Source organism: Podarcis filfolensis (genome assembly GCF_964270895.1).
Source record: "Podarcis filfolensis genome assembly, chromosome: 3".
NCBI classification, from domain to species: Eukaryota; Metazoa; Chordata; class Lepidosauria; order Squamata; family Lacertidae; genus Podarcis; species Podarcis filfolensis.
In genome coordinates, this window is record NC_139606.1 from 39,682,641 (window position 1) to 39,696,882 (window position 14,242).

The 14,242-nt window shown below is 41.3% G+C and overlaps 1 protein-coding gene across 23 annotated transcripts in view; it reads right to left on the bottom strand.

The window, feature by feature from the left end:
- Window positions 1–14,242, bottom strand: part of COL12A1 (collagen type XII alpha 1 chain) — a 116,394-nt gene that overhangs the window by 76,809 nt on the left and 25,343 nt on the right. For 9 of the 23 annotated variants that reach the window (XM_083608079.1, XM_083608089.1, XM_083608088.1 and 6 more), the window contains exons 10-13: window positions 13,374–13,976; window positions 12,332–12,607; window positions 11,039–11,311; window positions 10,085–10,357 (exon numbers count right to left, since the gene is read on the bottom strand). The exons of the other annotated variants lie outside the window; for them this stretch is intronic. In XM_083608079.1, the coding sequence (XP_083464205.1) occupies window positions 10,085–10,357; window positions 11,039–11,311; window positions 12,332–12,607; window positions 13,374–13,976 (1,425 nt within the window). The remainder of the gene's footprint in view (window positions 1–10,084; window positions 10,358–11,038; window positions 11,312–12,331; window positions 12,608–13,373; window positions 13,977–14,242) is intronic. 23 annotated transcript variants of the gene reach the window in all.

A 14,242-nucleotide genomic window follows, 5' to 3' on the forward strand; every position in this document is an offset into this window, starting at 1 on the left:
TAGGCAGGTATCAACCACTAAGAGCATATTACATTGATTCTGAAGCAGTTCCAGTGGATCCCAGTTAGATTCCCATATGTGAAGATCATCAATAAGTGTCTGCTCTTACTACCACAACCTTCAGAAGTGAAGTTACCAAATATGAAGAGCAGGGGTGTTTAAGTTTCACAACATATTGTTTTGAATGCACAACTTACAATGTTTTATCAAGCTCGCTCTTTCGTTGTTTTTGTTTTGTTTTACAAAGATCACAAAAACCTTTCTGTTTCAGGGGACTTTTGATCCAACTGACTGGTTTTCTCCCATTATATTGTTGATTTTCAGGCTTAGACACAATGGTGTCAGTTCACTGCAGAATAGAATTCACTAGTACAATGACCTCCTTCCTCACCACCACCACCACCCCAGTCTTCTCTGGAGGTCCACTGAGGCAAAATTGCCATGGGGAGGGGTCTATCTTGGCTGAAACATTAGCATATACTTTTGAAAAATAGATAAGTGATAGAATTTACAAGCATTATCAACATGACAAGCTATTCCATTGTAATGCAGGCAAAAAGGCCAAGAACTACTATTAGCATTGAGTCAATGTGTCAAATCACTCCAGGAGCAGTCAAAGTCTCCATCATTCATGCACTAGAAATCATTAACATTTCATCTGTGTCACAGCATGGGTACATTAAAATATGGAAAATATTTGAAGCACTTCATAAAGGCCTGGCTGCAGCTAGATGCAAATGTTTCCAAAATTCCATATCCACTGTTTCCACCTTACCTAGCCACAAACAATAACTTTCTTTAAGTAGTTTCCCTATTCTAGGCTCCCATCTTCCTGTCACTAGATGGGCAGTATCTGTATCTATACAAGCCTCAGAAAGCACAGAAAGTTACATGTGAATCTTCTAACAGGGCTTCCTCTGTTCTCCCTGCACAACTCCATGCCTCTTCTCCCAGAGATCGTTCTCTTACTATGTACATTCCATACATTTAAAGTACACCCCCCCCAAAGAATCCTTGAAACAGTAGTTTACCCCTCACAGAGCTGCAATTCTCAGCACCCTTACCAAACCAGTTCCCAGGATGTGAGTGCTTTTAATGTATGGTTTGTAGTATGCAGCCAGTATCCCTTCCAGCCCCACCTGGCTCAAACTTCCCTTTTGTTCAAGGCACAATCCTTGAGAGTAAGCCACATTAAATATAGTGGGATTTATGTCTGAGTAGACATGCCTAGGAATTGGACTGTTACTCTCCATATGATCATCATTTCTGGCAACAGCCCAAAATAGGGTCATTGGAATGAATTGGGCAAATTAATTTACTGCAAATCCTTGTTTATATATTAGCTTCCCTGACACTGCAGCCTGTAACTGGCTAACCAGAGAAACCAATGGAGATGACTAACTTAAGTCCATTAATTTCAGTTCGGCAAATGCAATGCTTTGTCTTGGTGAACCTGCTTCAACCACAAATGCAATGATCAACGTTAGCAGGACTATAACAAGACAAGGAGGAACTGTATACCTGGCACCTCTGGCTGATGCCCTCAATCTAGGAACAAGGAAGTTAAAATAGAAAGGGATGTGGAGTATCCACAAGAAGCTATGGGGAAAAGGAAGGAGTATTACAACATTGATTCCTAGCACTGGCAAATGGATAGGAGGCACTATGCCTTCTGGTCCAAGCAAACTGCTTGCTGGAAAGGTGCCAGGGAGGATGTTCTGCATCCTCTGGAAACAATGTGTACCTTTCATGGTGAGTAGAGGCTGCCTATAATATATAATTTGTGGAATTAAGACAGAAGAGAAGTCTGGCCCAGAAACCTCAATTTATTCATTATCATTCTGCTGGCTGGGATCATTTAGGTTACATGGAAATGCCTCCATTTCCTTACCACATAAAATTCCAGCAGTTATGCAACGTGCCTTTCTATTCTAGAGGCACTTGTAAGAAGCCAGTAACACTTTTATTGCAGAATGGATCACTTCCTCTAGGCCGATTTGTTTTTTCCTAGAAATATGGCATTCCCACAGAAAGGACAAGTGACGTGATTGTTTGACAATTGGCAAAAGTCTCTTGAAAATGTCAGAATCCAAAAAACTAAGTACGCAAAATTTAAATAATGCATGAGACAGCACTAAATCTCCTAAGAAGAAACAGAGTCTCTTTGTGTGGTGCAAGCCCTTTGCGACTCAAAACATGTACGTAACGTTCCTATGTTATGCTAAAAACTTCATTGTAAAGAAATGTCACTTGTGCTGGTACCAATTCAATCTGTAGGAGGTCCACAATCTCTAGAACATTTTTAATTAACTGTTAGAATATCAGAAGAATAGAGAATATCTAGAGATTGATAACTCTCTACAATTAAAAAGGCATGCTGCAAAAAAAAATCTGTAACTAAAACATAAAATATGATGAGCTCTTTGAGTGTTGCAGTTCTCAGAGTTTGAAAAGAAGGGTGCTATTTCCTTCAGCATTGGAGGAATAAATCATTATTCAGTTTTATGGGGGAAAAGGAAAAAATATCCAATATTTACAGAGAGATGCATTGGACTCTTATAACTTTGTTAAACTAAGTTTTGTAACCTCAGAAGGCTAAATGCACTTGCAAAAGGTAGGCTACATCATCTCCTGGAATAAACTGGCCCAAAACACATCAACGTTTACCTACAAAAACTACACTGTGCATTATTTAAATTCAAAACATAATGCGGTTGTTCACAAAACAAGTATAAAATGTTTGAGTGCTTGTTCTGCTGACTTGCTTTTAATGACATGGAGTACTTTAAATGGTAAATTAGTTCCTCTGCTTTGATCAGTTATTCTGAGGCCCTGATATCCAATATTTGTAATATATTTAAGACAATGCTGGAATATTATGTTCAGACATAGGTCATTTGTCAATTTTTCAAAGAATGGTTATGCAAATTACAGTTAATAGTATAGTTTCTGTCAGAAGTTTCCCCCCCAAAATTGCAGTAATAATAATACTAATCCTATATTCTGTTTAAATTAATCTATTTAACAGATGTAGTATACAGCATGTTCTTGTCATTTGACATTAATACCTCAAGGCAAACAAGTTAGCTCTTGCCAGAACTGCTCTTACCACCTCCTCTCCATGGGAAAAACAGATTAGAAAAACAGTAGCTCTCAGAAAAAGTTGATTGTTAGCCATCTACTGGGTTTCCATTCATTACAATTGCTGTGTTTATCATTATGTTTTATTTCTAGTGTATGACCCATGGTTTTGGCTCAGGCTATGAAAAAAAAGGGGGAAATGGAAAACTCCAAGGGGGGTTGGGGCATAGGAAGGAGAATGATGAGGTGAAATATTCCAATTCATTTTTTAAGCTAACTATGCCAAAATGTGAAATTGATCCAGCACCAACAATTGCAAGGAAAAGCAGTAAGTAGCTTTGTAGAAAACCAATATGGTATTATATGGCAGTGCATCTGCCATATAATAACAACAATACTATGTTCCATTTCAGGATGAAATCTTAGTACTGGGTACATGAAGGATGTGTGCCAGGTACAATGTAGTCCTCTGGTGGACCATTGGCCGATTTCTGGTAGACCAGGCTTTCCCAAATTTGGGTCTCCAGCTGTTTTTGGACTACAACTCCCATCATTCCTAGCTAGCAGGACCAGAGGTTAGGGATGATGGGAATTGTAGTCCAAAAACAGCTGGAGACTCGACTTTGGGAAACCCTGTGGTAGAGCTTCTAACTAGCACCTGCTGGTTACTGGGATTTCTGCAGAGTGTTGAACTCTATGAACTTTAATCTGATTTCCAGCATGAGGCATCCCTTATGTTAGTGGTTTTCATCCAGTATGCCATGGCACCCTGGGGTGCCTTTAATGATGGTCAGCGGTGCAGCAGGCAAAACTGGCCTCTGTCCCTCTTTCTTTCCTTCCTTCCTTCCTTCCTTCCCTCCCTCTCCTCTGATGCCCTCTTGCGTCTCTGCCTCTTAAAGGCTTACACAGCTGTTGGTTGCAGGAGGCCAGGCTACAAGCTCCCCAGGTGAATGGTGCCTCTGGGGCTGAGTAGGTGGTGCTTCCCAGCCACCTGTGGGGCACTGTGCGGCAGGGTGAGGAGGCAGCTCAGAGACCAGGGGCAGCAGCAGCAGCTGTCCAGAGGACTCCCAAGGGGAGAGGAGAGCTGGCTGAGGGAACACTCCACAAGGGAGAGTGTTCAAAAAAGGGTGAGAGGCTGCCAGCTCTTCAGGCAAGGGGTGACATAACTGGGCTCCTGAGCACCACAGGGGTGCCGCAAAAAGAATGTAGTTGGTCAAGGGAGCCACAGACTCAAAAAGTTAGAAAACCTCTGCCTTACGTTATTAAGCAAGAACGTACACTCAGGATCACTTAACATAGTTATGCCTTAACTATTAACAAGACCCTGAGAACACACTCTTTATACATTTTAAACACATTACTTTTAGCAGCTTCTAACTCCCAGACAGTGAGCAGCTTTCAGGAAACAGAATATTCTTGTGGTGGGGAACAAAGTTATATTAGGGCCTAGGTGGGTAGACAAAGAATGCAGACATACACACCAAGTCCCATACTATGCGGTGAATTTAGAAGCGCTATAAAGTAAGTTTGTGTGTGACTCTGTGGGGTCAGTACAGAGATCTAAAAGTTCATCTGCTGTAACACGGATCACTCTTACAAAGTTATGCATCGTTTGTCCATGAAGCCAGACTACCAGGGACACCATTTCAGGTTTCAATAGTGAAGAGTTTTCAGTGTTGGGAAAGACAAGATGCATAGCCAGTTAGGAACATAAGCAACTAGATAGCTAGAAATGTGACGTTGTGCAACAATGGCCTCTGGGCAGTTACGGCATTCCAAGCAGTCACCTTCCATTAAACTAAACTTTATGTTAAATGAATTATGGCAGTGGGAGGTGTCCAACCAACCAATTCCATTAGCACACAGACTTCTGACTGCACACTGGATCATCCTTTCCTTCCCACATTCCCTAAACAGAGGGAGGGAAAGTTGTGTTGCGCAAACAGAAATCCTTGCACTAACAGAACTGGTTCACTGGATACCTCCCAGTGTTTTCCACCAGTTGGGCATGAGCCACTTTCAGATGGGCCTCAGTGGCACAGCCCGCAAAGTGTCTCCTCATAGGCCTCACCTGCCCTCTAGCCATGTCATAGCTTTCCAGCTGGACCAATGCCAGTGCCAATAACTCCTTGCTTGCTAAGAAAAGATGACTGAGAGACAGTTAAGTCTGATGGGAGGAGGAAAGAAGGCCACAGCAGGTATTGAAGGAAAATTAAAAAGCAAAAGGTTAATATTTATTAATAATAAATAATTAAGCAAATGAAGTGGAGATATAAAGGAAGGTGATAAGACTCTGCATCTCTTATTCATGGGCTGGACATTTCCAGATCACCATTTCAAAAAAGGAACTGCATTGTCAAAAAAAAAAAAAAAAGAGAGAGAACAAGAGGACAAACTTGCATAAATTTGCACATACTATTGAGTATAGAAATAAACCTAGAAATAATTGCAAACACAATACATCTCACCATGGTAGGGAAGATTGTGCCTTGACGACTTGGGTACCTGTTCAGTCCACAGTCCAGTCCAGCTGATGGGCAGCTTTATGGTACTTTATCTCCCTTCTTATGGCTCTTTCTCTCTAAACCAGAACTGGGATGGACAGTCCTTTAAACAGAAGACTGTCTTCTGAAAAGTAGGACATGTCTCAATCCCACTTACAAGTTTCCATTAAATTATCAAGCTAGGAGTAACTTGTTTTTTCTTATGTTATTTCTTATCACTAAGGGTTTTTTAATTAGCCCTTTGTGAAAATCCATCCTATTCTAGTACTTTCTGCTTTCCACCCCTTGTTCTTTCAAGAACATCCTTATAACTTGCTTCTCTCAAACACAATAAGCCTACAATTCTTTCATCCCACCCCTTGAAGGCAGCTTGCTCTAAGAGTATACAGGATGGGCTGGGGAGAAAACTAGCTCTGTTTCTGTGCTGTTAATTGTAATCATCATGCCCAGTTCAAAACGTCGCCGTGTCTCCTCTGGCACTCCAATTTAATCATATATATTTTTTGACATTTTGTTTTTTATGTGCTCAGCCAGAGCTCTGTTCACTTTTCATCATAAAACAATCCAGAAGCAAAAACTTCTCAAGAGCTCCAAAAATTCAGCTACAACATGTTTGCATAGCTTTCTTATCCAGCTGAAGAATAAACACATTCCAGAGGATGAACATTCTAAAAACTATTCATATAAATTATAGAAGTCATCATGATCCGCCACCGAAAGAGGCAAGCGGGATTTCCAAGTTATATTTCGATAATGGATAAGTTCACACAACACGTGAGATTTAAGTTTGGAAGATGGAAGCCAGGCCATCTACAGACCCAAATATATGTAGGATGTATACTTCATTATGCCTTATCAATAAAGCTGAATAGTTATGTTAAACATGCGTATAAACCGAGATAAAAAAAGATTGGAGGATTGGAGGGAGAAGGGAGGGTTTTGATTAGGGTCATATTAATGTTTATATTAAAAAGTTAACATGTAGCAGCTGGGTGTTTATTTTATTCAGTATTTAGGGAATAAATGATTAGGGCATCGAGGATGTTTTTTAAGCATTCCCTTGAGTTCTTGGCCTGATTTTTCTGTTTAAATCAGTGTGTTGTTTTAATTGGATTTCTTTGTTTGATATTTTAGTGGGATTATTTTATTGTGTGTTTTAAAAGAGCTACTCCCAGAAAAGAAAATCGGAAATTATGCACCCTAGACATGGCATTGGGCATGTGCAAAGGCCTCTTAAGATTCCAACTTATGAATATATTAGGAGTAAATAAGTTTGTTCACTACCTTCTTTGATATGGGGGTGGGGGGAGGAGTCTGGAAATAAAACTCAGTTTTATATGGCCTGGGATGTGCTTCCTTGTTTCATTCTATTGTGCTTGGATCTTTTGACATGTTATGTCAGATTTTTATTGGCACTCTTAATCCCCCTATAATACAAAGTATATCCTTATTTCTCAATACTGCTGCAGTTCTTGTTTCTCTGCATTCCTCTCCCGGGTTGGGGGGTGGGGGGCATGTGGAAGCATCTGTAGGGGAGTGTCTGCATAGCACTTCGCCCCATAAAATGGGATTGCAAGAAACAGCCATTGATAAGCAGTGCATAGATGAATTATGGAATTCGCTCCCAGAAGTAGTGATAGCCACCAACTGGGATGCTTTTAAAGGAGGATTAGGCAAATTCTTGGAGGATAAGGCTATGAGCAGCTGCTAGCTATGATGGGTATGTTCTACCTCCATTGTAGAAGGAAGCACTACTTGCTAGGAAACACAAGTAGGGAGAGAGCTGTTGCACTCAGGTCCTGCTTGTGGGCTTCCTGTATACATATGGTTGGCCATTATTAAAGGAGGATGCTGGGTTACATGGGCCTTTGGCTTGATCCAGCATGTAACGCTGTATGTAAATAATTGCATAATCTTTACTGTGTAAATGGCCGTACCCCTGTGCAAGATAGTGAGAACCCAAGAACTTCAGAAGAGGAGCCAGCTGTCTGCCGTTGTCTGCTTCCCAGCGGGATGCCTGAACTATTCTTCTCTCCTTGCAGGATTGGAGCCCTTGCTGAAAAGTCCCTCCTGCTCCACCCCCAGCTGAACTGGGTCATCTAGCTGGGTTGAAGACATAAAAGCCAGGCTGCAGTGGGGGCTGGCACACCACTGGCAGGGGTGAAATCAGCAGGGGGAACCACAAAGGGAAGTTTCCTGTTTCCTTGGCAGGCAACTCTGCTGAAGCGTTGGCGGATCTGTATAATGGAGAAACGACCAGGGCGGTGGACACAATCGCTCCTTAGCACCCCCTCTCGCAGGGTGGAGTCAAACCAGCCCCCTGGTTCTCTAGGGAGCTGGTAACAATGAAACATGTGAGGCAGTGACTACAGCGAAGTTGGCGGAAAACTCAGGGTGGGTACGACCAGGGCTTTTTTAAAGCCGGAACTCACTGGAACTCAATTCTGGCCCCTCTCAGGTGGGCACCATTGCCATTCTATGAGAATAAGGGAAGCATGCATGGTGAGCTCCAGGCCCTCTTTTTCTAGAAAAATAGCACGGGATACAACGAAGACAAGCTAGAGCCTCTTCGAAGACCTACTCTGCGGCATTGTGAGCAGTAACAAATAAAAAATAAAAAATCTCTCAACCCTCCAGAGCATATTTGGGAAAGGCGTAGGGCATGCATAGTGGGAGGAGGGGTGGAAACACCATTTTGCAAGCACGTGTGCATTTTTGTAAGCATTATTTGGTTGGAGAAGTGCATCACAAAATTTGGACAAGAGTGAATTTCGAAGGATGGATGTGTTTTGGTTTTCCTGTTGTTTCAGAACGTGTGAATTTGATAGATTTATCTCTAAATGCAAACTGAATTAAATTTCTCCCCCATCCCTAGTGGGGATACAAAGAGAGATAGGATATTGCTCATGATTTCTGATGGAATAAAATAATAATAATTGTATAAATACAGTGGTACCTCAGGTTACAGACACTTCAGGTTACAGACTCCGCTAATCCAAAAATAGTATCTCGGGTTAAGAAATTTGCTTCAGGATGAGAACAGAAATCACGCCACGGTGGTGCGGCGGCAGCGGGAGGCCCCATTAGCTAAAGTGGTACCTCAGGTTAAGAACAGTTTCAGGTTAAGAACAGACCTCCAGAACAAATTAAGTTCTTAACCCAAGGTACCCCTGTAGCCTGGAAAATGTCTGGGATCACTATGGGATAGCACTGTAATAAACCGCTTCTCTTTGCACACCAGGCCATATCCTTCACAAGCAGAAACATTGCATTCTGAAAGGGAGCTGCAAACAAAGCCTCCCTCTTGCTGGCTAGGATCACGGAGGATAAGGTTCTAACTCGCTTAACCAATCTATGGCACACTTCTGATTTGAAAAGCTCCATATGTTTTGTTTTGTTTTTAAAATTCTGACATGATTAATGTGCCCATGCACTACCTTGACATTGCGCATATCATTAGCAATGAAAATATTATCACTGAGAGCTCACATCCTGTGTGGTAACCTGCATCCCGCAGTATAATGATTCATTATCATTTTATTTCTGACACCTTACTAACAAAACCAAAAACCTACACAGATTTAGAGTACCACTGCAAAGCTGTGTTGGCAAACAGTAGAAGCAAAGAGAAATAAAATGGTTCATAATGTTGCACAATGACAAGCAGAGCCACATACCCTGCTCCACACACACACACCCCACTGTGGGGTAAGCATGGCAATATAAACATAGGAAACTGCCTTTATGTCTTACCATGGTTTCATCTAGCCCAACCTTGTACACTTTGCCTGGCAGCCCCCAGCCAGGTTTATCCATTTCTCCTCCAGGCCTTTTAGAGGACTTATGCTTACAACAGCCAGGGGGAGATGAAAGGGACCCTTATACATCTAAAACACACTCTGTTACTTAGCTATGGCCCCTTCCCCACAACTGTACCCCTCCTTTTCCCCAGAAACATAGCCTTGCCTTGGAAAAAGACCTAGGACCAATTCACAATCAGTGGAAGAATCATATATCCAAACAGTGAAATGCTAAGAATGTGTCCAATATCAGTACAGTCATACCTTGGAAGTCAAATGAAATCTGTTCTATAAGTCCATTCGACTTCCAAAATGTTCGGAAACCAAAGCACAGCTTTTGATTGGCTACAGGAAGCTCCTGCAGCCAATCGGAAGCCACGGAAGCCCCATCAGACATTCAGGTTCCAACAAACGTTCGCAAACCGAAACACTCACTTCCAGGTTTGCGGAGTTCAGGAGCCAAAACGTCTGAGTACCAAGGGGTTCGGGATCCAAGGTGTCTTTCAGTCATATGTCTACATTAATGGTTATACAAAGAAAGGTTGCAGAGAAACAACTGGAAATGACTATGGCAAAAAAATAAAAATAAAATCCTAGGTCTCCACATGTTATAATCCAAGAGGGATATCTGTTCACAAGTATATCTTCAGTACCAACTATCAGCATCAGCAGCAAGGTATGTGATTCAGCTGTTTTTACCTTCAAGAGTGACTCCTTGTCCAGGTAGAGCATCGCCTGCTCCAGATGCATACAACGCAGCCACAGACAAATCGTATCTTGTTCCTGGCTCCAGGTCTCTGAGAACTGTACTGGTGGTAGTTCCGCTTACGGTCACTTCCTTAGTTTCACCTCCTGTTGCTGGAGTATACGTCACAAAGTATCGCTGTACTTTGCCAGGTGCTGGACTCCAAGATAATCTCAACGAGGATGTCGTAGCATCAGAAACCTTCAAGTCTCTTGGTCTTCCCAAAACTGCACATGTTTTAAAAAAGAAGAACATTAGAAACAGACAAAGAACTTCCTTGCAATAATAATTAGCCATCTTTAAGGCTTCCTGTGAAATATCCATGATGTAAAATATTAATCACAATTAACTTTTAGGAAAGCAATCAATCGACACAGGGTAGCGTTTAAATATGGCAGCCAAGTCAGGACAACCACCTCCTGAAGCAGCCTGATAAAGAAGGGGGTCACTTTTTAGCTGAGTGAAAGCAGAGCAACGTGTGCATTTTTGACAGGAGTGAAATGCAAATGAAATTGAATGAAATCTGAGATATGGAGAAAAATGTGCCTCAAACAGCTAGACAGGGATGGGGAACCTGTGGCGCTCCAGATGTTCACAACTCCCATCAGCCCCAGAAAGCATGGTCCACGTCAGAGATCATGGGAGTTGGGAGTCCAAACAAACCTGGAGGACTACAGGTTCCCCACCCCTGCCCTAGACAAAGAACATAGTCGGTTGAGGCTTTGCTGCCATGGTAAGAATTGCTAGACACACTCTTTTTCAATGCAGGGGGGTCAGCTTCAGCCCACTTCACACACTGAAGTTTTAAATACAATGGTCTAATATATACCAAGTGCCAAAACACCCTGAATCACAGAGATACATGCACAAGGGAGCCAGCTGGGTCTATTATTACATTGATGGCTTACCTTCCTCAGTTTTTCCATGTCCATTCAGTGGCTTTCCAGCCCCAGACTGGTACTCAGCAGTAACAGAGACTTCATATCTTGTATCTGGTTTCAGATTCTGTAGTGTCGTTGCTCTTTCATTTGCTGGGACTGTCACTTGTCTTCTCTCACCACCAGCAACTGGCCTGTAAGCAAGCCTGTATCTGAGAACACTGCCTGGAGCAGGTGACCACCCAACCTTGAAACTATCCGTTGTCTCATCTGTTACTCTTAAGTTTCGTGGTGATCCCCTGACTATAAAAGAAATATAAAAGCACAAATGAAATGGTTTTAACTGGTTGTTATTGTTTTTCATAAAATTTTATCTGTCTTGGTTTTTATGATTTTTTACTTATATTTTATTGCTGCTTTGTTGAATTGCATCTGGTTAGATTTAATATTTATACCCTGCTTTCCTATTAAAATAATGCTCAAAGCAGATTACACAATACAAAGCAACAAAAATGTAACACACAACATTTTTTATATTAGCTGCTTTGAACACCAGTGGAAAGGTAGGGTCCAAATTTTACCAATAAATTTAATTTTAAATCAGATTATCTCATTGGGTGAGGGGGGATAGTACTATATTAAGTTATGCCTTTCAACCAGAACTGGGATACAGAGGATTCTGCACATACTGTTCCTCGACATCATTTGAGATTCCACCCAAAAAATAGCACAATAAAACCACTACTTTCTACATCAATAGTATTATCAAATAGTATTATCAATATGTAGGAGGAATGAGAAAGAAAGGGCATTGGCAGGAAAGTGGGAGTTCCCATAAATATGAAATTTAATCCATTTGAAGTGCTGAAAAATCAGCTTCAATATGGAGTTATCCGTCTTTGTTCTACCACCTCAGGAACGCCAAATTGGTTTGTGATACAGGACTTTCCAAATAAGAAAGATACAATGTATAGCCTCTCTCTAGAAAACACAGGGAAGTGGACCCAAGAAACTCAAATAACCAAAGGGTTTTAATGTATCTGTTAGATTAGTAAATACACCTTGTAGCCTTGTACCTTTTCTCATTTACCAATGGTAAATCTCTTGGTATGTTCCTCATATACAGTTCTGCATTAGACAGCTGTTATCTGAACACAATACATACTGATTCATATTCAACCATGGCTACTTGGTGTGTGCCAAAGCCAAGAGCTAATTTTGGTGGGGCAGGGGCAGCAAACACATCTCTATGGTAACACATACATAGGGCCCCTATCTTGGTTTTCAGGAAGGAGAATTGATGCAGGACAATAGGAACAATACCTTCTAAAGTTGTTTCTTCCCCATTCAAAGGAGGTCCATCGCCATCTTCATATTCTGCAATCACACTGACGGTGTATGTGGTTTGTGGTAGTAAATTGGTAAGAACTGTACTAGTAAGCGGAGCTGGTACAGAAACAAAGTATTCGTCTTCGCCAATAGCCACCTTGTACTTGACAAGGTAAGATAAAACACCAGGTCCTGCTGGAGACCAGCTCGTTTTGAAGCTGTTAGATGTCACTTCTGAAAACTTCAGATCCCTTGCTCCCAAGTGAATTGCTGAAAAAAAGCACATGGTGAACAAATGAAGGCTTTAGAAAATCTCTTTTCAATTTCCAGTAAGGTGTATAAACACAATTGGTTGCTATATATACAGAAACATCTTGATTTAACAGGCTGTTACAGAGGAACCTGTGGCCTCCATATGTTTCTGGATAATCACTCCCATTATTCCTCTTAATTGGCCATGACAGGTGTGGCTGATGGAAACTACAGCCAAACACTCAGAAACCCACAGGTTCCCCACTCCTAGTCTAAAAGCCTACTGGGGGAGGGGGCAGAGCTGGGGAGAGGATAAAGCTATCATTGGCTAGCCATGAGGGCTATGCTTTGCATCCACAGCTGGAGGCTATAATGCTTCTGAATAAGTGGAATTGAGAGTATGGAGTGATGTACTATGCATAAGGGGAGTGTGATTGTTGAGTTGGGTGTGTGTGGTTTTGTGTACATTGTTAATTATCACGATTGCATTATAGCGGGCACTTCTGCAATATACATGGGATTCTCTAATGATATTTTGATGCTGTATTTTTACTTTTTTGCATGATTTCCTTTAATGGTTCTTATTTTACTTACTAGCATTGTTTTGAGATACTTATCATTGCATAATTATGTTTCACTAAATTAGTAGTATCAGTGTCTAGTTCAGAATTAGTACTGTGTTTTCTATATTCAGTTTTAGAGTTTTCTGTTTAAACTTGCATACCATTTCATATTTCATCAACCAATACTAAATTAAAAATTCTGCACAGCAAGAGCGACTCACCTTTCTTCCTAATTGCCTCAAGTTCCTGTTCAATTCGTAAGCAGATAGCCCGTGTAAGCTCAAACGATATCCTTTGAAAAGCGTCAAAATCTTCCACTGTGTACACATGGGTTTCTGTAGGCTCTGAAGCAATTGCTTCCAACTCTGATCGTACTGCATCTTTAACACCAACTGCAAATATTTCTACATCTGAATTTCTTAGTCTGTCAGCAGGATCTTTAAAGGCATCTGACGATTTCCCATCAGTAATAAGAATCATGACCCTTGGGACATTTGGTCTTGCACCTCTGCTTTGAACAAAGACTTTCTCCCTTACAAAGGTCATTGCTTTGCCTGTGTTTGTAGATCCACCTCTGTAGGGGAAGGTGTTAATTGCATGAAGTACATCTTCAATTCTAGTGTATCTGTTCAAAGTGAATTCTGTATGAGGATCCCTGCTGTACTGAACAAGGCTGATTTGGACTTTGGCTGGCGAAACATCAAAGCTTTTAACCAGCACTTCCAAAAATGCTCTTACTTTAACAAAATTGGCAATGCCAATACTGTAGGAGCCATCAACCAGAAGCACAATATCAGCTTTTATATCCACGCCTTCTGAGCATTCTGTGTAAAGGAAAGGGGGAGGGGGGAGAACACTTAGTATTTTTATATATATTTAGCACTTCAGAGTGTTCAAAGCATTACATATCACCATCATGAATTATTCCTATATTTCAGGGGTGGTGATGAGGCAGAGAGACAGCAGCTTGCCTCTTGTGTTCACAGGGGTGGCAAGATTTGAAGAGAGATTCACATTCTCTTAGCTACTATGCTAACTACATGAGCTCCGATATCACCTACTAAATAGGTAGTCATACAGCTTTGGGGGG